The sequence below is a fragment of the Python bivittatus genome, unplaced genomic scaffold, assembly GCF_059951505.1.
Source record: "Python bivittatus isolate LINGU-HERP-01145 unplaced genomic scaffold, Pbiv_v1 ctg000570_np1212, whole genome shotgun sequence".
Classification (NCBI taxonomy): Eukaryota; Metazoa; Chordata; class Lepidosauria; order Squamata; family Pythonidae; genus Python; species Python bivittatus.
Window position 1 is genome coordinate 3,301,270 of NW_028277097.1, and position 25,212 is coordinate 3,326,481.

A 25,212-nucleotide genomic window follows, 5' to 3' on the forward strand; every position below is an offset into this window, starting at 1 on the left:
TGGTCCGATCACTCTCTATTAGCCTTGGAGTTCTCTGTAGCTGCTTTTTGCCACAGGAAGGGCGGCCTCTATTCAATTGGTGCACTCTAGGAGCCTGATGGATTGTGTTAGGTTTCTGAGGAATTTGGGGTTATTCCTGAGGCTCTGATGCACTGGTTGTCTGAGGCCTCAGATATACCTATGAGGACTCTTTCTATGTGCGGAACCCAGAGAGCCCTTTGGTTCTCTAAGGACCTCCGGGAAATGAAGTGGCAGAAGAGATGCCTACAGCACTGCTGGAGGAGGATAAATATCAAATCTGATCAAACACAAGTAAAGTCTTCTATTAAGGTTTCCTTCATGGCAATTAGGGGAGTAAAATGTAGTTATTTTTCCACTCATCACATCCACAGATAGCCAACCAGTAGCCCTGTTAAGGGTAGACCTGATCCTTCCTGAGGATGGACTAGGAGAAAATCTGCAGGGCTGCTGTGAAGAATATTCTCACCATCTTTGAGGAAAATTCACTCAGATCTGTTTGGAGTTGGACTCCAAGTGTGCAGATCCTTTGGAGTTGACAGTCTGGCTTGCTTATCTAGGAAAAGTTTAAGCCTGTTAGTGTCAGCCTTTGAAGGTAGACCAGGCTAGGAAACCAAAGCCATGCAGGTCAATATTACTTTTATTATAAAGATAAACTTTATAATAAGATAAACAGAAACTTGCAAGTCTGGATGTGCTTTCCCTCTCCCTCCTTCTGTCTTTGTGAGAACAAGGGAGGTCTTGTATAAGACATTTTCTCAGGTTACAGTTCTGCCCTGGACTCAGGTTTCTTTTATCTGACTGCTGTCTTGGTACTGGTTCTTCCTCCTGTCCCTGAAGGCTATTCCCCCAATCCACTACATCTAGTTCCAAGGAAGTGGATAAGTGAACACTGGGGCTGTGAGCACAGCTACCTGTATGTTAGATCTGTGTCCCTCCTGCTTGGTCAATGCTTCTGGGAGACAACACATGGTTGGATCCAGATGATGGTTAAATGTATTGGGGGGGTGTTCTGCCAGCTGTTAAAGAGGCATGGTCCATCCCCCACTCGAGAAACCATTGCTAGATCCAAGGATGCTAGACTAACGGACTTGTCTAATCTCCAACCTTCCCTGGACATTGGACCAGAGTGGTGGATGAGCCCCTCTGAAATGATTTGACATGGCATGATTGTGGGCTGGTTTATTAAATGGGTACAAATTGAATTAGCTCTGGATATCTTATTGATTAGGACAGTACAATTTCTTCCTGACAGGAACAAACTAATATCACTCTTTCAAACCTGCATTTAAACTTATTTTAGAAACTTAGACAGGATAGAAACAATTTTTGGTTCCTGATTGGTTTTTTTTTCAATTACTTGATCATTCTCTTTATAACAGTTACAAGGAATCAGTTCAGTATAAGGATGGAGATATGAAGACTTTATAGAATAACTTTAAAATAACTATAAAAGGAAGTCCAGTTACTATTGAATTTAGCAAAATGAACTGTCATAAGTACAAATTTGATTTCAAATGAATCAAGTCCAATTATTCCTTCATAAAATATCTAGGTCTCATTAATTATAATTAAAAACATTTGAGGAACAGTATAACTCTATTTCCATTTAGTAGGAAAACAATCTCATTAATAATATACAAAAGTTTTATACTACAGTAAGTCTCTACAGTAAGACTCTTGAAAGTCCTATAAAACCTTTTTCTGGCATAGAATTCTTTTAAAATTCTCTTTAAAATATATTCCAGGAAACCACCAGAAACTGATTCTGAAAACAACTCATATGAACTTCACAATATAAACCTTTTCAGATTGTACTGATAGGACTGCAAGCAAATTGGCACTTATTTACAGATTAGACAATAAGCCAGTTTACTTGGTTTAAAGTTTTCAGGAAATTGTACAATATTTTATAATGATTCTTGCTTTTGGTTAATTATACATATTTCATTTAGCATATAAATCAATGCAATATAAGAATTTGATTCAATTCTTGTTGCTAGTTACCAGTTTGTAATCATAACGTATTTTAAAATGAACATCTTTCAATGGATCAGTGATATTTAAGTGAGGGAAATGATTCTGGGTGAAAAACTGACATAATCAAGAGCTTTGGAACAACTCACTGTAAAGGATGTATTTACCTAAATTTGCCCATCATTCATCTGCTATATTAACATTTTTTCTTAATTGATTGTTTAGTCACACTGGACAAATTTGAATTGTTTAAATGTTTAGAGACTACATTTGTGGTTATATGCACACATACCTACATATGTATGTACATTCTCAATTTTTCTTTGTTCTTTTTCCCACCTTCAGTTACTCTTGTGTGTATCACTGGTTTATTTTTCTTTTTAGTTTTGTATTTTTTTAAAATGTTTGTCTTTTTCATTGAAAAATAATCAGAATTTCCCTTTCCTATAATTCCTAAATACAGCATGTCATCATTAGGCATTGTTCTTCAAATGTAACCCTACTGTGAGACCCTGCAGATTGCAGATGACAGAAAGAGGCCCCTTTGGGGGATAGCATCCTTGTGGTGGAATGCCCTTCCTAGATGGGATCGATCTGCATCAACTTTGAATTTTCTTTAGTGCCAGGTAAAAATTACTGCTCTTCAGGGGATAGTGGATCTTGAGGTCGTGGCTTTTAAAAATGTTAGATTTAGTTATGTTTAATTTTACTGCTTACACATCTTTGCTGTGATGTGTTTTATACTATAATAGTATCTTCATTGCTAACTTTTCATTTTATTAATATTTAGTTTGCCCTAAGTTATGAGGCATCACAGAAATACTATTAATAAATTGTAGCACAGGCAAACACAAAAATTAAAGCAGATGTCTTACAAAACACATATCTGAAACTGAACACATATTAACAACTAAACATACATATTCAACATTATTTTAAAAGACTGCTCTTAACTGCCATCACACTACAGTCTGAGAAGCAGTGATTCTTTGATGTAAAGCAAAAAACCTCATGAATTAAAAAAGACTCCTGTCTGCCCTTCAAAGAGAAACATCCTTTGACCCAATGCTCCAGACTAAAGCCTTGAAATATCTGCACAGGAACCCTCTATGAGAAAAGCCCAGACAAAACAGACACTTGAGATTTTTTTTTTTTAAAGTTCCATCTAATTTGCTCCTACACCCCAAAAGAGAGAGCACTGCCAAAGTGAAAAGGAACAGGCAAAATAAAACTCTGATCTTCTGTTTACTTACTTTGAAAACCAAACACAAATAAGTGTGCACAAAATATGTCATGTTAGTAATTCAAAATAAAATATTCTTATCCTTTGAAAAGCTGTCAGATTAGTCTAGAGAAGAATATGTGCATTTCTTACTACACCATCTTTTCAATTAAAATGTATCCCTTTTAAACAATAAAACTCTTTCTATATATTGATTTTGTTGCTTGAACTGCCACAGCTACAGATATCGTCTGTCGTCTGGCAGAATCCTCGCTGCCTGCAGTCATTTTACAGAAAGCTGTGTATCACTAGCCAGTTAGCTGAGCTTGCTAACACTGCCACATGCTTAATCACAGTAATTACTTACAAAAGCAAGTGGCAGCAAGCACCGGGGGCTGAATTGAGATATGTTATTCTAATTAAAGAGGGAATTAATTGACAAGTAATGAATTGCAATGAATTAGCGATCTTTTTTTTAAAAAAAGTGAATATATTTATCTAAATATAAATATGCATGCATCAGTTTAGAGGATGGCTTTAATACCTGCATAATTATCATGTTTGTTTTCTTTTTTTTAATGCAACTTTGCAGTATTCTCTGCAGTAGACAAATATTTGCAAGTTACAAGTAAGCCGTAGTTTCTACTAAACCACATTATCTTAAAGGGTAATATTCTGATAACTGTAGTAGCTCTAAGATCCATTTTAAGAGTAATTTTGAAAATTTTTGGCAGACAAAAGTCATGAGAAATATTATTGTACTGTTTCTACCAATAAAATGTTCTATAAAGCATACATAAATAACCAGGTTCCTAATGACAGATGATATCATGGTAAGGAAAGAAAAACAGCTACAGGTAGTCCTCGCTTACCAACCACTTGTTCAGCAACTGTTCAAAGTTATGACGGCACTGAACAAGTGGTACTTATGACCAGTCCTCGAAATTCCAGCTGTTGTACCACCCCCAGGGTTGCGTGATTGTGATCTGGGTGCTGGCAAATGTCTTGCACTTATGAAAGTTGCAGCACCCTACGATCATGTGATTGCCATTTGTGACCTTCCCTGCCAGATTCCCACAAGCAAAGTCAATGGGGAAGCTGGCAGGGAAGGTCGCAAGTCACTTGGGTAAGTCTCCCCCACCCAGCAGAACCAACCCCTGGGCCTGAAAATGCTCATGCGTGCTGCTGCAGCTACTTACCTGTTTGGGACTTGCAACTTCCTGCTGACTTCCCTACTGACTTTGGTTGTTAGAAGTTGGCAGGAAGTTGCAAGGAGGTCCTGGCTTAATGACCCATGATTCTCGCTTAAAGATGGCAACAGGAACTGCCAGAATTGCTGTCACTAAGTGATGTCACGTGACATCACACTTTACGACCGCATCACTTAGCAATGGAAATTCTAGTCCCAATTATCATAGTTAACTGAGGACTACCTGTGTTTACAGAGACCTATTTATAAATGGAGAGCCAGTTTGGTCTAGTGGTTAAGGCACCAAGCTAGAAACCAGGACACTGTGAGTTTTAGTCCTGCCTTAGGCATGAAAACTGGCTGGGTGACTTTCTCACTCTCTCTCAGCCCAACACTTCACAGGGTTGTTGTGGGGAAAAGAGGAGGAGGAAGGAGTATTACGTATGTTTGCTGCCTTGAGTTATTTATAAAAAATAATAAAGGCAGGATAAAAAAAACCTAAAAAAAAAAAAAGAATTTTGTTTCTACTTTTCACGTTTACATTTTACCCTGAAGAGATGAATCTGACATTAGTAATTGTGGCTTTGTTATTCAAGACTGACAGCTTTATTTACTTTATTATATATCACCACATTCTATATGGACCTATGACAGTGTATAATAAAAAATCAAAATGCTCACAACAGAAAAATCAGAATACATAAAAAATAAAGCTTTTAAAACCTGACATAAATTATTATAAGCAGAATTAATAGAATAATAGAAGTACCAATGACAGCTCTTAAACAAATGATCTTCTGAACAGATTGTTTTTTTTTAAAGGTGAAGAGCAATGGAGCTGTCTGGATTTCTGATGAGAGACTGTTTCAAAGGATGTGTTGGCCCAGCCCAACACTGGGTTCATTTTCATCTGGCGCGATGAGCCAATAAATCATGCAGAGTCAAGGAAAGTGGATTCCAACACTTTATTTCTGCACAGAAACAAAGAGGTATGCTCAGGACCCAAGTCCAAATTGGGCACCCTTTCATGAAGCCAAAACCATCTTTTATACAATGTAGGCAAGAAAGTAATCAGCTGATTAGTACACATCTTAGACATGCGCACAAAAGCATTCTATCCCATAATAATCCAGTGGGGGGGGGATATTAGCATATGAGATGTCCAACTCTGGGTGTGCTTTTTAGCATGCTAAACTATGTTCACCTCCGGACCCTTGCCTGGACACCTCTAACTACAGCTGGAGCTGAATGCCACGTCTCCTTTCTTTATTCCAGTAATGGGGTCACTTACAAAATTTCTTTAGCAAGTTGTCAGAGCAGCAACCTGCCAGCTAGTCCATGTATGGAGTGTTTACGGTCAGCCTACAAAGCGTTTGTGATCAATTCTTCTAGCCTCTGCTAGCAAGTTAAGGAAGTGCTGATTCTTAACAAGCAAAAGCACAGGCAAAGTGATTACAGTGGAATAACTCTAGCTGAAGCTGATTCATGGCTTACAAAAGCCTCTAATAGTTTGTTAATAAATTGATTCAGGTGGCCCTCAGGTGAATGCCACTGCTGAGAAATGAGATGCTCTTGTTCTCCCCAGAACTCATGTGGGGATAGTACACTCGGCGTCCCAACCTGGGACATGTGCACTGGATGGGTGAGATCTACTTGAAGCAGACAATCCTGCAGGTACCAGGCCATGCATGACTTTAAAGGCCAAGGTCAGCACTCTGAAATGTATCCAGAAGCATTTTGGCAGCCAATGCAGAACCTGCAGTACTAGTGTTATATGCAAATAATAGTTTCTCCCTTCCAAATAACAGGCTGCTGCATTTTGGACCAACTGCAGCTTCTGCGTAGCTTTCAAAGGCAGCTGCACATACAGTGTATTGCAGTAATCTAACCGGGAGGAGATAGCCAGAGGCTCCTTCTACAGGAAAGAGTACAACTGAATATTAGTTGAAACTGGCAGAAACACCCGTAGACACAGCCTCCATCTGCTCATTCAGTAGTAGTTGTGAGTCTAAGAGGCTCCCCAAGTTGAAGTCCTGCTCCTGTGGGACAGTATCACCCTTTCTACAATTATGGTTAGAGCAGGGAGAAAGCCAGATAGTTTCTGGCAAACATTAATTCAATCTTGCTGGGATTCAACTTCTGGTTTTTTGTTTTTTTTTATCCCAAGCCTTAAAGCCTCCAGGCATCAGGTCTTCTATTGCATCTGTGTATTTGTCTAGAGTAATGTATATCTAGATATCATCAGATGATATCTTACTCTGAACTGAAAGATGACCTAGGTTTCAGCTATGGATCAATCAGGGTGATTAAAGATTGTGAGTAATTGAGGTCTAAATTCAAAGCTGAACTTTGTCTCATTTATTAGCAGGGAATTATATTAGCATATATAATTTTTATCCAAAATGATTGAACATCTTGCAACTACTTTTGACCTAGTTTGTTTCTTCTCATTCTTTTTTCAAGGATTCTTTTTTTAAAAAACTCAGCTAATCAGTACTTCAGGACAGATGCTCTCACAATCCATTACACAGATTTGTTCTAAAACACTGACTAGTACGAAGCAAGAATAGCAACAGGTTTGTAATGGTTGGACATAACCTCTAAAGCTTCCAAGTGCTATCAAATAAACTAGTAATTTTAAGAATCCTGCAACAGAATGAATGCCACTGGAGGAAACTTGAAATCAAGTAGCAGGAAGCCAGGCAATCTCATAAATATAACAAACGTTGACAAATATTCCAAGAATTGAGATAAAGAGATAATCAGAAGTAAGGATTTATGATTGTTAATTCCAGCTATATGACTAAGTCTTTGAAATGTATTTATAACTGATGTTTCTTGAACCACTTCCATTCCAGACTATTCTACTTCAAATAATTTAACACTGATTTTTCTGTTTTCTATAACTGGATTTACAGCCTCTGTTCCTGGCTGTCAACACACCTACATCTTTCCTGTTATGAAACTGGAGGTATTCTGGATTATTCAATCCTACACTCAGAGAGAAATTGTAAACAATTATGTAAGTACACAAGAACCCAGGAACTTCTGATGTTGATTTTGTTGAGGAAAAAAAAGCTAAGAAACCATTATGAAAGCATTTCAGCAACTGTTCATTATTAAGTTCTATTTATAATAATTTTGTGTTTTTTGCATCTTTTTCTGCATAAAGTGCTAGAAGCTATTCTCTATTGGGCAGGAATTATAGTTTCTATCCCTTGTTTTGGTAAAGGACTGATCTTATCAGGTTGACTAGTGAGAACTAACCTTCATTGGAAGATAGCCACAGTTCTTGAATATACTCCTCAGATTCAACTCATTTAGAAGAGCTGGAAACTTCCATATACATACACACACACACACACACACACACACACATATATGAAACACACATACAAATCACACAGAGATTCTATAAAACTGGCCAGAATAGAAAAATACAGATTGTCCTCAGCTTATGACCACATTTGGGACCGGAACTTCCGTCACTAAGTGATGTGGTTAAGTAAATCATGCCCGATTTTATGAACTTTTTGCCATGGTCCTTAAGTGAATCACTGTGGTTGTTAAATGAATCATGCAGTCATTAAGCGAATCCGGCTTCCCCCATTGACTTTGCTTGTTGGAAGCTCCTGGGAAGGTCACAAATGGTGATCGTGTGATCCTGGGACACTGCAACTGTTGTAAATACATGCCAGTTGCCAAGTGCCTGAATTTTGATCACGTGACTATGGGGATGCTGTGATGCTTGTAAGTGCAAGGACCAGTCATAAGTCACTTTTTTCAGCACTGTTGCAACTTCAAATGGGCATTAAATGAATGGTTGTAAGTTGAGGACTACCTGTATTATTAATAAATGCGTCAAAAATGTAAGGCATGATTGAACTATCTTTCTAATGAAAATACAATAATTATGTTGAAATGAAACAATAGAAAAAGAAAAATATATTTAAAAATATCTGAAAATACAGTACACATATAACCACAGCTGTATTCTATCATTTGCCAATTGACTTAACAAGATAGCATTTTTTCTACATTTTATTTTAGCAAATCTCTGTACAGTTAGAGACAAAGAAGAAAAAGTTCTTTTGTCAATGACACAACCTTCAATTTAAATACAAAGCTTTGGTCATAAGGTTATTATAATCCTTCCACTGCCTGTGTCCAAGGTACAGCTGTCTTCAACTATGCTTTGAACTGGTACTAGCTACAAAAATATATTTGGATGGAGGCAGAACAGTAAAGCAAATCTTCAGTAGCTAAATAGGGAAAACAATCAGAACTCTTCTCAGAACACAAATTAAGCAACAACAGTGATTTTTTTGGGTAGACAAGGCACTCGAGTAGTTTTATTCAATACAGGGATGAGCAGCATGCAACTGATTAGCCCAACCAAATAGCATTATAGCATACATAGCTGGATTGGACAGTCCATTTGAGATAATTCTTCAGTAAGTAATGTGAGTGGCTTGGCTTGCACCACTGGAAGTAAAGTAGTAGTACAAAAGTCTGGTGCTTGTTCCATATTTAGACTGTTAGGTGTCAACAAATGCAATCTATTTGCTTTCTTGTTCCCTATCCATGTATCTACATTTCTATAATTCTGCTAGTCCACATCGCATATCTGATGGCACAGAATTTGCATACTGTATTCTTCCCAAGGATATTTAAGGAATACCATGACTCCAAGTTATTACGAAGTATCTATGGGCTGAACTTCATTGAAATATTTGATTTGTTCCACACCAGGGACAGAGAGGTAGAGCGTTCAGTTGTTGTTTTGCACGATCTCCAAAGTTCTCTAATAAAAGTCATATGCAAAAGCCATATACTAGAACTGAAGGACAGAATGTTTCTGAATATGTTCTGATTTTGAGTACAAGACGAAAATAAAGCTCAAAGTCCTAAGCCATAAAAGCCCATTCAAGTTTACTTGGCCTTTTCATTTTATAAGCCTAATTTATAACTTTAGACTACTGGTAGCAAGTTGGTAGTTATTCCTTCAATTTCCTTATGGTAAATTGTGTTATCAATTTATGTTATCCTTGCCTTTATCAATTTAAATTTTTACCAGGAAATCCAAAACCATCAAACGTAGAACAATGAGCACATTTTTATTACATTATTGTATGTCACTAAACTCCAGAACATTTACTGAGGTTCCCAAACAAGAGGTTCCCAAACAAGGTCACAACGAACCTTCCTTTTGGGCCTCTAAGCATAACCAACACAAAATAAAGACAAATATTTCAACTGGCAGTATTCATTCATCTGCAGGCTGAGTTCAAGCAGATCAAAGTACCAGACAGGGATCAGAGAAATGGTTTCAGGACCCCCACAGAAAGAGAGACCATGAAAAATAAAGTCTTGCACTGCTGGTCCTCACAACTATCACTAGTGGATGGGCAAACCTTTGGTTAGAAGAGAATAAAACTTGCCTTCTTCTCCACTCTCTGAATAAAAAAAATGAACTGAGCTTAAAGTCACCCTCTAAGATAACTTGAGCTGAGGCAGCTTAGCAAAGGTAGCCTAAGGTTGTCTGAGACTGGACTATACAGATGATATAAAAGTGCTAGTATCTATTATGAAGCATTATGTCCTTCCTTTTATACATAAGGTAAGACAATGCATTGGTGTGATTAACTGGTCAGTTCCACATCAGAATTTTTTCTGACTGAAGTCCATAATTTTAGAATATATTTCTCCTCTTTTTTTTTTTTCCTATGGAAAAGTAGAGTATTAGGGAAACTAGAATATTAGGAATTCCACTATCAGTATCGTAGGAGGATTCATCTGACATAATAATTTACAATCATTTATGATGCACGCTTTTCAGTAATAATTAGACACTAATATTATTAACAATAATCTTATGGTATCTAATACCTTAAGCATGTTTTACTTAAGGATCAATCTGAATAAAGACAGCTACTTCTGTATGTTTCCGGTTTTGAATGGAAAAATAATGAAATAATGCTACCACAAATTCAAAATTTGAGCTGGATTAAAAGGCATACAGTAACCACGGTGTCTCAGGCCAAAATTCTGCAGAAATTGCTGAAGGAAAACCATATGTAACACACAAGGAGAAACACAATTTCTGCAATAGCACTGGAACTAATTTTGTTTCATATGTAAGAAATTAAATTATTTTAAGCTTCACCGAGGGAGATCACCACTGAAATCTCACATCAGCAACAGGGTAACTTCCCAACACAAAAAACCCCTACAGGGGCTGCTGCTCACTCTGCAATTTTCACATCAGTTAAGATCAAATGGCACCCTAGTTTTCAGTTCTTCAGGATACACTCCAAATCTCTAGAACTCCAGCTGATGGTTCAGATATAGTTGCTGTTAAGCAACAGGAAATGAGAATGCTATGGATGGAACAATATTTTAGTACTATTCCAGTTTATCTTCCTAAGATAAACTGGAATAGTACACACACACACAGACACACAAACGTACTCTGTGGATTACAGAGTGCTCTTAAAGTACTCCAATTTAAAAGGTATACAAAATTTAACTAAACGTCGATAGCAAAATAATTTTCTACTAGATATAGAATTATGTTCATTTAAGTTGAGTGGAAACCCCCAAGAGGAAATATCATTTGTGAAATGGAGTCAGTTCCACATTTTGATTCCTAATCTAGCAGTTATTACAAAATGTTGCCTAATTTACTAATCCTAGGAATTACTATTGTACAGAGGAAAATAGGAAAAATATTAGTTACAGCTAGTAAATAATTCAATTAAAGTTGTACAATATACTGGCTTCATTTTGAAAAGTTGAGACTGCAACTGGTAAAATATTTGGGAAAAAACAAAATGCAACTGAAGTATACATTATTAAAGATAAATGTCATGTATTCAATTACACTGTCAATTTTCTTTTTTAATGACCAAAAAAATGAATAGTGAAAATTTCTATAAAATACATCAATTATAACAGCAATAAATTCAAACAGCAATGAAACAAACTTCCCTTAATGTTACATATTTAAATTACTTCATTGCATCCCAATTCAGCCATTCTAATAAGGTGAAAAAATAAGAACATTTCCCTCTGCTCAAATAACTTAAAATTTATGAAATATGTGCCTTTAAAAAAAAAACATGTTTCTGTATTAGAAACCCAGTGTTTGGAGAGCTGGGAGGAGAAATCTACATGGTTCTCCATTCAAATTCAATAATTAGAGTAATATTCCAGAAGCTATATGGTTGTTCCAGGGTGTTAATAAGAATCTATGAGAAGTAGTGGAATTACTGAATAAAGTGCCTGATTATAAGAGTGAGACTGATAAGAAAACAAGATGACAATTTAAGACAATAGATTATGAAGTCAATACAGCTGGATAGCAGTGTAAAACCAATCAATTACTTTAAAGGACTGAACATGCCTAATTTGGGCAGCTTCTAGTTTTCTTATTATCTGGTGAGTTATGGGTAACGTGACATGAGCAATTTTTAGAAATTCTAAATTACTGTTAACCTATTAGGTCGGTATTACAGGTAATTCTCACTTACTGACTGCCTCATTTAGTGATCATTCAAAGTTAAGACAATGCCAAAAAAACCCAGCTTTGTGACCAGTCCTCGCATTTATGAACATTGCAGCGTCCTGCAATCATGTGAGCACCATGCAGGCACTTTGCAACTGGTGCGCATTTATGACCATCACAGCATCCCGTGATCACATAATGGCCATTCACATGCTTTACAACCGGCTTCCGCCAAGCAGAGTTAATGGAGAAAGCAGAAGTAAAATTGTAAGTCTTAATGACTGTGGTGACTTGCTTAACGATTGAGTGGGAAGTGATGCTTTAAGCCTGTCATAGTCATGTGACTTTCCATTTAGCAACTGTGGCGCTCAGTGACAGAGTTGTTGGTCCCAATTGTGGTCGCTAAGCAAGGACTACTTGCGTTAAGAGATAAGGCATTCATAATGGTATACCCAAACGATGAGATTTTCCTTCTAATTAACTTGCATTTTGTCCCATCTGTTGTTCCTCTTCAATAGTGCTTTTAACTGAGGGTTTACCATTATGTTATGAAGTAGAGACGTGGCCAAAAGTATTGGTACCCCTCCACTTTTTCCCAAAGGATCCTAATTTGCCATGAAATAAGTTTGAACTGACACAAGTAAATGGCATCCACCATTCTTTCTTTATTCCATAGTCCATAGAGCAGACACTTTGCTTTTGATATATGACTTAATATGTCCTTGGAAATGCATTTTTCAATTACCTTAATATTCTGTGTTTATTGTTTTAATTTTATGGTAAACTGTTTTCAGATTTTCTAATGGCAAGTATATTTTATTTACAAAAATAAACAATCACTTTGACTTTGAAATATGAACACGGGGTGAGCCAGAAGCAGTGAAATCCTTTCCTGCGTGCATAGTTGTATTCAATGTGACAGGGATCCCCAACCTTTTCTGACAGTGGGTATATTTGGAATTTTGAGTACATGTTCTGGTTACTATGGGCTGCTATGGAATCTTGTTTATTCATAAAATGTTGCTGATGTGGAATTGCCAATCGCAAATCATGACCACCACCAACAAAAATTAGATACAGCACTGAACTTGCATTGCATCAAGATAGTAGTCTATGGGGACAAAAGTATCCTTACTGAGAGCTGCAGCATTATATTATCATTGAAAGCTTTTAAAATTCCTTTTTAAGACAAAAGGCAGTGACTCTATACAGCTCAGATCTAAGTGTGTTTTGTATTTGATTTGTTAGAGATTTGATACTGTTTTTCACCTCCAAAAATAAAACATGATAATATTGTCAATGTAGATTATTGTGTAAGCCATGATACATCAGGTCCTTTGAATGATTTACAAAAAAAATCAGATTATTGTATAATATAAGCATAAATATTAGACTATATCACAATATTGGTAATGGACCACACATTACAGTATACTAGAACTTAGACTGCCAAAATTATGATCTGCTAATGATTAGCAAAAGAATGCTATACAGTTGTTTCTAATTGTAATCCTTCATGCACATTTAGAACAGAATACATGAACAGATTTTACAATCAATTTATAAGGTATCTTTATATTACATTTCTTTAAAATGGGGCAATTAATTTTATTAAGTATTATTGAATTATATATGCTTTCATTAAACAGAAAGTATCTCAAAATGGCACATTATATGCTAAAACATTGTTCCTAACCATATGTAGGCAGTCATAATACATGATTTCATAATACATGACTTAATATTTGGATTTCATACATTAAACCTCCATGCATCTCTGTGACCATTTTTTACCTTGAATGTCTTTTGATAATGTAACATGTATTTCACTTGAAGAACTTTGACATCTGGCAATTGCACCTACATTATTTTTCCACTACAGTATACAGTTCAGAGTACCTGATACATAGGAATATCTTCAAGGGAGCATACACAGTAGAAAACCCTTACCAGTTTTTGATCAACTGTGATGAGTTGCGTATCTTGGGTTTGGTCCTGCGCCAGCTGCCATGTGGAAGTTTTCAAAGACCTGCAGTGCAAGATTTAAAGTTAAAAAATGATTTGTGCAATGAGAAAATAGAGACAGACAAATCTTATAATAATTTCCAAAGCACTGGTGCACAGTTCAGCTGAGATCTTAATCACAACTTGAAATGAACAAGTGATGACAGCCTTGAATTGGATCACACCTATGTGGACATTCTGTGATTGTGAATCCTGTAGCGTACTTTGGATGCAAGAGATGCCTAGAGCAGGATTTCTCAACCTTTTTCCACCTGTGGCTCCCTTCTGACCTTGTTTTTCTCCTGTGCCCCCCTGTCCAGGTCCCATTACCAGATATGGACATGGGGCAGTAACTGATGTTTTCTGGTGTCAACAAGGTAGTATTTGCTGTATAATACACTTTGCTTCTCTGTGGCCCCCCTGGTACGTGCCATGGCCTGTTACATGTTATTCACCTGCGGCCCCCTTCAAATATCCTACGGCCCTCAGGAGACCATATGGCCCCCAGCTGAGGATCGCTGACCTAGAGCACTATTGGAGCAAGATGAAGAGTGAATCCGACTGGGAACAGGTAAACACCTACATTAGGAATTACTTTGCAGTAATAAAGGTAGTGAAGTGGGCTTACCTCTCTGCTACTATTGCACATGAAGATAGCTGTCTGTGGCCTTGTTTCAGGTGATCAGATCCCTTTTGGGTAAGGAGGAGCCTGGGGAATCCTTACTGGGTCACTGTGGGGACTAATCTGTTGGATAAAGTCACTTGGATTCACTCTGAGTTGGACTCTGGCTGGGTAGGTTCTATAGAGGTGACCAGTATATGACTCTGTCCTGTTATCTGGGAAGAGTTTCAGATTGTTAGTCCTGAAGAAATGGACAGGGTCCTTGGCACTGTAAGCTCTGCCACCTGAGTTCTGGATCCATGCCCCTCCTGGTTAGTCAATGCCTGAGAGATGCCATACAGTTGGGTCCAAGTGGTGGTTAATGTCTTTTTGTGGGAGGGGGTGGTTCCACCTGCCTTGAAGTGAGAGGTAGTCCACCCCTCCTCAAGAGACCAACTGTGTTGAATAACTTTCACTGAGTCTCCAAACTTCCCTTCTTAAATAAAACTGTTTAGAAGTGGTGGGTTCTCAGCTTCAATAGAAGCAGATTATCTGGAGTCTTCAGTCAGGGTTCAGCCCAGGTTATACTACTGAGACAGTATTGGCCACACTTGTGGATGACCTCTGCGGTGGTGGGGGTGGTGTGCTTACCCTTCTGGATCTCTCAGTGGCTTTCAATACCATTGATCATGGTACCCTTTTGGACTGGTTTAGTGGGTCAGGGACACTGTTTTGCAGTAGTTCTCCTCCCTCCAGGGCTGGTTCAAGTTGGTGTTGGTGGGAGGCAGAGGTCTAACCCTAGGCCCTTTCTATGTGGAGTGATTCAGGGCTCAGCTCACATCAGCCTTGTGAGGTAGTCCAGACAGGAAGCATGACGAGATGGGCTAATTCTACTTCATTGTAAAATTACATTAACAGGATCTTCCAAATTTGAAAATACATTTCTCCCGTTACCTTTACAGCCTAGGAAACTAGGGAAAGTCCCTTCTGAGATGTTTGCAATGCCCACATTCCTTCTGCAAGCTAAGCTCTTCCCCCTGTCTCCCAAGGTCATTCCCACGTACCATTACATCTCTTTCTCCATTCCAATTTAACGTCTACATGAAACCACATGGAAAGATGTAATCAGAATGCTGATGATACTCAGTTATAAATTTCTACTCCAAGTGATGCTGTTGAGATGCTTATCCAGTGCCTGGAGACTATCAGGTTCTGGAAGGGGACAAACAGACCATGACCCAACCCTAGCAAGATGGAGTGGCTTTCGGTTTTTGGCCCCTTGAATCTGGGGATTTTTCATCCTAACACTTGATGGGATAGCACTCCCCAGACAGAGCTGGTGTGCAGTTTGGGAGTCCTCCTGGATTCATGGCTTTTGCTTGAAGAGCAGGTGGCAGTTGTAGGGGCGGGGATGACACTTGGTCACATAAGTCTTTAAAATTAATTAAATAATTAAATAACTGAAGTTAGCCTGTAGATTAAAATGGCTTACCGGTATGAGATTGTCCCTTTGCCATTGCAAAGGAAATCTTGCCCAACTGGGAGGAATAAAAAAACAGAACCTTATCTCATCATCCAGTAGAAATCCAGTTCTATAAGAATCCCTTGGCTATTAGTCATATTCTGTGAGGCTGTGTGGTAATAAAGGCCTCACATCAAACTGGCCTCCTACTGACTTATACGGAGACATCCATGAAATTTTCTTGGTAAGGGTATGAATATGATTTGCCTTTTCTGGCATTTTTTTTTAACTTCCCGGTCTAGCCAATAGCTTCCAGGTTCCCTGATTATCACCCTCCAAGTAATAATCAGGACTGCCCTGCTTAGCCTCCAAGTCTACACAAGGTCAGGCAGGCTTGCCTCTCTGCTGACACAATTATACATACATATGTAAAAACAATGCAATGAAGAAAACAAAAATATCTATGACGCAATTATTTTTAGTAAATGGGAATCTGGTAGAACATGGTAGCAGGATAAGGCATTGATTGCAAGCAACTTTATCATAACTGGTCTCTGTGTTTTGCACTAAGGTAGGAATTGGTGTAAGAAATATTTGTAGACTACAGCAGCTGTCCTAAAAATGCAAGATGTTTATAGGAAGCATGTATTCAACATACCTTTTCACTCTGACTTGTTTAAATTTTACTGAACATCCAAGACTCTGCTACAGTTCTTGACCAAAACACTATTATTTCATGGTGATATGAAAAAAAAATTGACAACATTTAGTTCTTGATGTTGTTAGTTTTACCTGTAATTTGGTTTTACTTATTTTTATTGATGTACACTGCCCAGAATCATGATCACACAAGCTGAGCAGCCATATAAAACTTCTAAATAAACAAACAAATCTAAAATTGTTTTACTATGTCTCAGTGATAAGCAGATTATATTTTTCAGTAATTACTGCTTGGAGACTTGCTCACTGGAATTCTAAATTTAAAAAAACGGTGACAATTTCAGCTGAAGTTAATGACAAATTACTAATGCAATTGTTTAGTAAAACTTCAAAATTTATTTCAGAAAAGACCAGAATATGAACTATGTATCTGCGCTGTATCACAGAAAGTGAATCCTGTTTTCAGGTTTCTAATAGCACTGTTATGGAAGGAGGTATGAGAGCTAAAAAAAGCCATTTTAAATTAGAAGTAAAGAATTTCTTGATAATTCTTTTTTTAAAAATGGCAAAATATACTTTCTGTGGCTCTGACCAAAAGCCCTGTCAAACATACATACACACCCCACTATCACCTAAAATTAACCCTGGTTTAAGCCTCAAACAGCAGATTTTCAGTGCCAACTTACACTTATTGAAATTACAGAGCTGTTTTTAAAAACTACAAATGTAGAAACCTATAAAAATATAGAAATGATTGTGGTAGTTTAATCTAGATGTAATTAAAGCATGGGCAGTTGACACCAAAATTCTTTTTTCCAGCCACAGCCGCACCATATCACCACCACCTACAGAACTCTGAAAAGGGCAAAAAGCACAAAGATGCTCACCAGTAGCTTCAAGCGGAATACAATTCATCTATATCAGAAAAGTTTGATTTCTTTTTTACTGAATTTTTTCAAAGAACATGGATAACTACTCTGAAAGCCAATTTCTGGTATATCTCTGAGTTCCATTCTATTTCCACTGCTAGAACATTTCCTTAAAGGTAGTTCTTGAGTTATGACCATTCCTTCAGTGACTGTTTGAAGTTACGATGGTGCTGAACGAAGGGACTTATGGCTGGTCCTTGAAGTTCCAACCGTTGCAGCGCCCCTGCGGTCACATGAACAAAATTCGGGTGCCTGGCAACCAGCTTGCACTTATGACCAGTTGCCATATCCAGTGGTCACATGATCATCATTTGTGCCCTTCCCTGCCAGCTTCAATGGGAAGCTGGCAAGGAAGGTTACAAGTTGCTGGGGTAAGTCTCCCCCCTCCAGCCTTTCTTCACTTGCATGCACCATGCTCTCCTTCCCCTCTTTGCATGCACATACCCTGCATTCTCCTTCCATGGTCTCCCTGCAATCACACACACAGACACACGTACCCCGCACCCTCTTTCCTCAGCCTCCCTGCCCTCACACACACACCCATGCCCTCTTTCCTTGGCCTCCCTGCGATTGCACACACACATGCATGTACCCGCACCCTCTTTTCTTGGCCTCCCGGTGATTGCACATATGTACTCTGGACCCTTTTTCCTCGGCCTTCCTGCGATCACACACATGCATGTACATACCCCACACCCTCTTTCCTTGGCCTCCCTGCTATCACACACACATATACACACATATGTACCCTGTGCCCTCTTTCCTTGGCCTCCCTGAAATCGCACACATCATGCGGCCTCTATTCTCAGCCTTCCTGCGCTTGCACACATGCACCCTGCATCCTTTCCTCCTCTAATATAACTTCAACACACATTCTCCAGTACTCAGAAAACGATGTAGATTTTGCTTTTAGAAAGTATATATCAGATAAAGCAATCATTCAATCAGAATGCTTTCAAATTAATTTTCATCAAAAGCTGGAATGATCAGATTCATATTAGTGAATAATTAACATAACCCAGTTTAAAGGGATTCTACCAATATTGCATTTATACAAATGATCAGACTTCCCCAACTTCCTTTCCAAATACACGCAAGATTAAGAGGAAAATATGTATGCAAATTACTGTATGACTGGCATGAACTATGTAAGTATTTGGAGGTGAAGAATCCCTCCGCTCATTAGTTACATTCTCAGACACTGATGGCATCTTGTTCCTTTCCTATGTGCAAAAGGAAAAGGAAAACAAAATATTAAATTAGGCCACCCTCCCATGACACCTACCACATGATCTATTTTAATACTTTGCTGCACATTTTCAGGGGGAAAACCTTTAAATGACAAATTAGAGACCTTTCTCTGCTTAGAAGCAATTTTTATTCAGCATAAGCAAGTGGTCTATAAAGGAAAGTCTCCTTCAGCTGAGTTCAATTCCTTGTGACTTCACAGAGATGTCCATATAATTTTCTTGGTAATAAGACAGAAGTAGTCTCCTATTCCTTTTTCCAGGAAGTTTTTCCCAGTCTCGCCTACAACTATAGTATTATGTAGAGTCTGCCATCCAAATACCAACCAGGCCTAATCTGCCTAGTTTCCCAGCCCAGAGAAGGTCACCCAGATGCTGCCTCCTGCTGAGACTTACTAACCTGAAAGGTTTTTTTTCTCCTCTGAAGTAAAGAATTGTGAAGTGTTTTGAAGATAAACTGGATTAAAAACATGGACTTCAGAGTTCATAGGGATACTTAAATTAGGTAACACAAGTACTTGACACACTCTTTCTCCCTCTTTCACACATATCCTAAACAACATGAACAGAGGAATTCTCCACATTCAACTTTTAAGACAACATTGGTTTGAAAAATATGCAGATGCTGTTTTTCTGAGGTCTAAATAAATATCAAAATAAAGCTAATTTTAACCTTAGTTGTCAAAGGTCAAGGACCTACTTGGTCTCAGATATTAAAGCTGATTAGTACAGAAAGTTCACCTGTCTTTTGTAATTGAACTCATGACCCTTCAAGTACTAAATACATTATTAAGGGAGCACACTATTAACAGGCATTTCAATTGGGTATTACAAACAATTCAATAAAATTTAAGCCTTCCAATGGAATAGATACTATTAAGCAGTTTTTTATTCTTCCCTGGCATCAGATGTCTAAGTAATTCATCATCAGAACTCTTTATGCATATAGTTACTTATGAAAAGAAGTAAAGCAGTACTTAAGAAAAAGCCACCCACTAATACTAGACCAAGGAGCCGCTACCCTAATTGGATTAACAGGCAATGACAAGTTCCGAAGTTTCTATACCAGGAATATAGAAAGAATAGACCTAACATGGCAAACAAATTTAAGGGAACAATTATTGTGCTCATGCAACAATTTCTTAACTCCTGACTAGTGCTGGAATTCTGTACTTGTGGGCTGACTGCTGGAAACTGTGAGAAGAATGGGGGTGGAAGTATTATTTGCAAAAACCACAGGTGACCTCAAGCTTTGCCCTGTATGTGTTTTCTGAAATGTCAAATGACTCCCCACACAAATATATTCAGATCATACCAAGAGCCGTATTAGCAACAAGTGTGCTTTTATTATCACAATGTAACTCAAAAGTCAAATGATTTAATTCCAGAAGTGTAAGCAATGAAAAGCTAATGTTTTTCATTGCTTACACCTCACATTTGAAGAGGCTATGTTCTTTCACTGTTCAGAGTACTTTAGAACTGATACACTTTATTTTAAATAATCTCCCAATCATGGAAGATAGGCATATCTTCATCTTTTAAAATGTGAATGCATTTTAAATACATGTAGTGCTAGATACCAACATAACCTTTTGAGCCAGATGTTCCAGTGAGTGGTTGCTGATCAACTGGAGGCACTATCAGATATAAATGATGTTCTGGATCTATTTCAGTTTGGTTTCAGGCCTGTTTTACAAGATAAACTGTTTTACTTATCATGTGGGCTGACTTGTGCTGGAATTGGGATAAAGAAGCATGATTGGCTTAGACATCTCAGGTCAAGTGAAATGGTGTTACACTTATGGGTAGAACTTTATGGGTACTCTTGGATTAATCATCACTGAATTAACTAAATGGGTCAAGATGACCTAGACATATCACATAAAAAATTCAAAATGTTATATATAAGGCTCATTGTAACAGCACCTCAGTTGACTTTGAAAAAAGTTATAAAGGGTCCAACCTGATTAGTATTTGGATGGAAGACTGCCAGAAAATTGTTAGGACTTAGACTAGACTGGGAAATAATAATAATAAAAAAAGAAGAGGAGGAAGAAGAGGAGGAATAGGAGGAGGAGAAGGTAAAGACACCCCACTTCCATACAATGAAAGAAAGCTATATGAATATGTTCAGGTAATCACCAGACTCCCCCCACCAAGTCCTGTTGTGATGCCTAATCATGGTAGTGGTGGTAGTGGGGGTGATCCTAGGAGGGATGAGCAAAGAATGCCAGGAGTGTATGCCAAGAGTATATATTCCCAGCAGGATCATCCTAGGTTTGAAGGTCATCCTGGCTGCCCAGCTAAAGCAAGCAGGCACCTATATTGGGGAGCAGTGATATAAGAAGATGCTGAGGCAGATTATCACTTTAGTGACAATGGCAAAAGCATCAATTCATACTGCATGAAAGAAGGCATGGTAAACCTCTCATGTATTTTTACTAAGAAACCACACGGATAGAAAATATAAAATGACTGACTATATAGGGTGGGATGATGGGCCCCCTCAGGTCTGTCACTAGACTAGGAGTCAACCTGTGAAGTCAAGTTTGAAAGAATCTACCTTTTTATACTGAAAACTGTTTATAAACTTCAGGAATTAGGCCGCCTTGAGTTGCACAAATTAAAGGTGGGATATAAATCAAATAATTAAATAAATCAATGAAGGCAGGTAGATTGATAAATGGAACTACTAAAAATAAATTATGCCATTTTTTAAAGTTTTACTGGACGCTGAATGTTCATGAGGTCAATTCAAAATGTTAGTTCCCTATTACCAGAAAGAAAGTTTCTTTTCCCTTCAAATGGAATATATGAATTATTCCTACTAGGGTCCCAAATTAATGAGAGAACATGGGTATTTATATGTGAGAATAAGGCACTTGAAGAATTTTAGATGTTTGCATTATCATATTTTTGTTGCTGGTCTTATTTTATAAAATTCCTTGCTATCGTTTTTAATTTACACTACTTTGTTATCTATTAATACTATACTATGCTCTTGCATTTTAAAAATTTAACTGTATACTTCAGTTTCTGACTGGTCTAAAAGTGTAAATAAGTATTCTACTACATAATTATAGTTTTCTTTCAATCTCAGGAATTACTGACAAACTATTCCAAGATCAGAGAGTAATCAGGCACATTCCCAATCAATATACTGTAGCTGCTTACGAAGAAGTATTTTCAGTACTACTTTTTATATATTTTCAACTAAAATCCATTTTATTTTTTTCCTAGCAAGTTACAGCTAGAAGATTGATCCTAAAAAAAGAAAGTAAAGAATCAAGTAACCTGATTCCTAGTGGCTACATTCATGTACTTTTCTTGGCAGTATAATAAACTTGTCACCACTGGTAAGCTAAATGGGGGGGAGTTGGTTAGTATTTGGATGGGGAACACAGGGCTGTAGACTGGGATGTTAGAGGAAAAAAAATCAAGAAGAAAGCAACAGTAAACCACTTCAAGAAAATGGCATGGATATGTCCATGAATCATCAGGAATTGAGTTCAACTTGAAGAAGACTTTAGTTTTAACCTGGATTTACTCATTACCAGAAAAGTTCACAATAATCACATTGAAAATTTGCAATAAATTAAATCTAGAGTATTATTAGGGTATTGTTTTGTTTCAAAGCTCCTTAGACTGATGGCTCTAAGGACCTTTTGAACAGTTGTAAATATATAGTTTATGTAAATTATTCTTAATATTGTTAACCTATAACCTATAAACTTAATATTTCAATGCTTGAGCAAGCCACTGAATGAAATCTATTTGATCCATTTCCAATGGTACACTGAAAGATAAGTTATTATTTCTCAAGAGAATGGTAATAAGAGTTTATGGATCAAGTGCTTTTTGTACAATATAAACTGGACTTAGCAATAGTTGGCTGAACATTTGTAGCTTTATGTAAAATAATTACATTTAAATGCAAAAGTTCAATAACTGTAAATACAATTAAGTTTATTTCCTATTTTACTTAATACTACATGATTTTTTTAAGCCTGAAAAATAGCTGTGAAAAAACCACCTTGCCAACAAGCTTACTGATTGAAAAACTGATTTCAAATATTGCTTGAAATTACCAATTCTTTTTGGATACAGAGAACTTAAGAGCTGGGGTTTCTCACACCAACAGTCAAATATGTGTTTTGTAATTCTTGAGATTCTTGAACAAAGAATCTGGCTGGTTAAAAAAAAAAAAGATTATTCAAAGAGGACTGTTTATTTGCTGCAGAATAATACTGTCAGAAGTATAATAAGAATAAATAAATTTTGCAGCCTGCAGAATTTAGGCTGCAGATTAATTATGTTTATGATACATTCTTCATAATGCAGCAAAATGCATATCTGCATTTTGATTTAATGGATACTTGGCAGCGATTAGAGATACACTGCCATCTTAGCTTTGAAAACCAGCATTCTGTCTTACAAAATGATGAACTAGCCCTCATTAAGAGTAGCTTAAAGTATGCTTCTAATGTCTGATTTTATACCACTTTAAAGATGTTAAAAGAATAATATTACACAAACAACCTAACCAATTGCTTAGCTTGTAATATTTTTAGGAACAGAATGAAGCATAATGTGTAATGTGTATTATGAGAGACATCCCTGCATCCCTTTCAATACTGTAAACTATCATATTGTGTACAGGCATATACAATCAGGGTGCTTGTAGAACTTTCCAATTAACACTGGGATATACAATCCAGGTCATGTTATGTACTTATTTTCAGTAATAAAATACTTGGAGCTAACTGGATTTGGGGCATAAACTGACATAAATCCATCACCGTTTTTTGGTGGTTTTACTTTTCTGAAAACCTTCACTTGGGAACATGAAGAATAATTTTACACTCTGGGGGTAGGGAGTTTTATTGCTAATTGTACTTGTTTTTTATATTGAAGTAGAAAGATCATGAACCATATTGTTCTGAAGAAAAACAATGATTTATCATAGCACCAGAAGCATAAAAATTCTGTCTACTCAAAAACTCATTTCTAAATACCCAAACTTTTGTAGTACAATGGCCGTAAATAAGTAACAGACCAGCTATTTATGCAGAATAATGATTTTTGCTTCCTAGCAAATATATGTGATTTGACACTGAGAAGCAGTTCTATACTGTCTGAACTAAAATCTAAATCTATCTAAAGAGAGGCCTGATGCCTTAGAAACTTAACCATGATGAAAATTCTTAATACCACTTCTATGTTTTGAAATCTTGAGAGTGTCATTTCTGTAGAAGAGACTTGATTCAATTATCTATCTAACTAGCAAGAATAATATTACAATAGTTACCACTTCTTCCCAAACCCTGGAATGTAAAAGAGAAACGGGATTTGCAAATATGGGAAGCTTTGAGAAGCACACACACCAAATTGGACCATGACCTGGAGACATAACTCTCATCATCCCAGGCATGGAAAAGATGAGCTTCATTCTCTTCTCCCTAACCAGCATTGTCTGTAGCATTGTCAGAATGACTGCTGTGATGAAGGAACCATCCTGCTTTGGACTGCTCACCGCACAGCCCTATCTCTTCCACCGCCTGGCTTTCAAGCCTCGCTGTTTCAGCCTGCGACCACGTGTAGGGGTATCTGACCAACACAGAGAACGCTTCACACGCGTTTGAGAAGTTCTCTTCGGGAGTGCGCCCACTCAGTTCATTGCCAGATGCCGCAGGGCCCGCTTTGTTTTGACAGGCTGCCTTCCGCCACCCCTCCCACCGACCTCAGAGATGGCAGTGGCGGGATAAGCCACTTATCCCGCCGGGGGCTCCTGAGGGGATTCCAAATGGGGGAGCGCAGCTATTACAGCCGGAGAGGCGAGGTATCCTCAGGCCTCCGCTGCCCGTGTGGCCTGCCGGCTAAACGCCCTCGCCTCCTCCACGCTCGGGGGACGGAGGACGGGTGGGCAGGGAAAGATGCGATAGGGGTCTGTCCACCCAAGGAACCGCCCGCCCCTTCTATAGGTACCTGGCCCCAATGCCGACGATAGTTTCGCTCATTCCTCCTCCTCCTCCTCCTCCCCCGCGCAGCAGGTGTCTCGCCACAGCCGTTGTCATTGAGATCTCCCGCAGCAGCAGCACCGCCGCCATGATGGTGCGAACAGCTGCTTCCGGAAAGGAGCCCCGCTAGGGACAAACCACCTCCGTCCTCTGCAGGAACGCGAAGCGAGGGCGGTGAGTCGCCGCCGCTGGGCGGGCGGGAAAGGAAGGCGGGTCGCAGGGAGGTTGCGGCCAATGCAAAATGGAGGGCGAGATGATGGCGGGGAGGGTGATGCGTGAGGACAGGACCTCGGGGGTAGATCGATTAGTCCGTTCTGGGCGTTGGTGGAAGAGGAAGCTTTAAGAAGTGGTTCCAGGAGTCGGGGAATTAAACACACTC

The 25,212-nt window shown here is 38.1% G+C and overlaps 1 protein-coding gene across 1 annotated transcript in view; it reads right to left on the minus strand.

The window, feature by feature from the left end:
- The window catches only part of NDUFS4 (NADH:ubiquinone oxidoreductase subunit S4), a 49,942-nt gene extending 24,971 nt beyond the window's left edge, over positions 1 to 24,971 (minus strand). The window contains exons 1-2 of the mRNA XM_007433876.4: positions 24,802 to 24,971; positions 13,864 to 13,942 (exon numbers count right to left, since the gene is read on the minus strand). Of these exons, the coding sequence (XP_007433938.1) occupies positions 13,864 to 13,942; positions 24,802 to 24,923 (201 nt within the window). The 5' untranslated portion in view covers positions 24,924 to 24,971. The remainder of the gene's footprint in view (positions 1 to 13,863; positions 13,943 to 24,801) is intronic.
- Between the last annotated feature and the right edge of the window lie 241 nt (positions 24,972 to 25,212).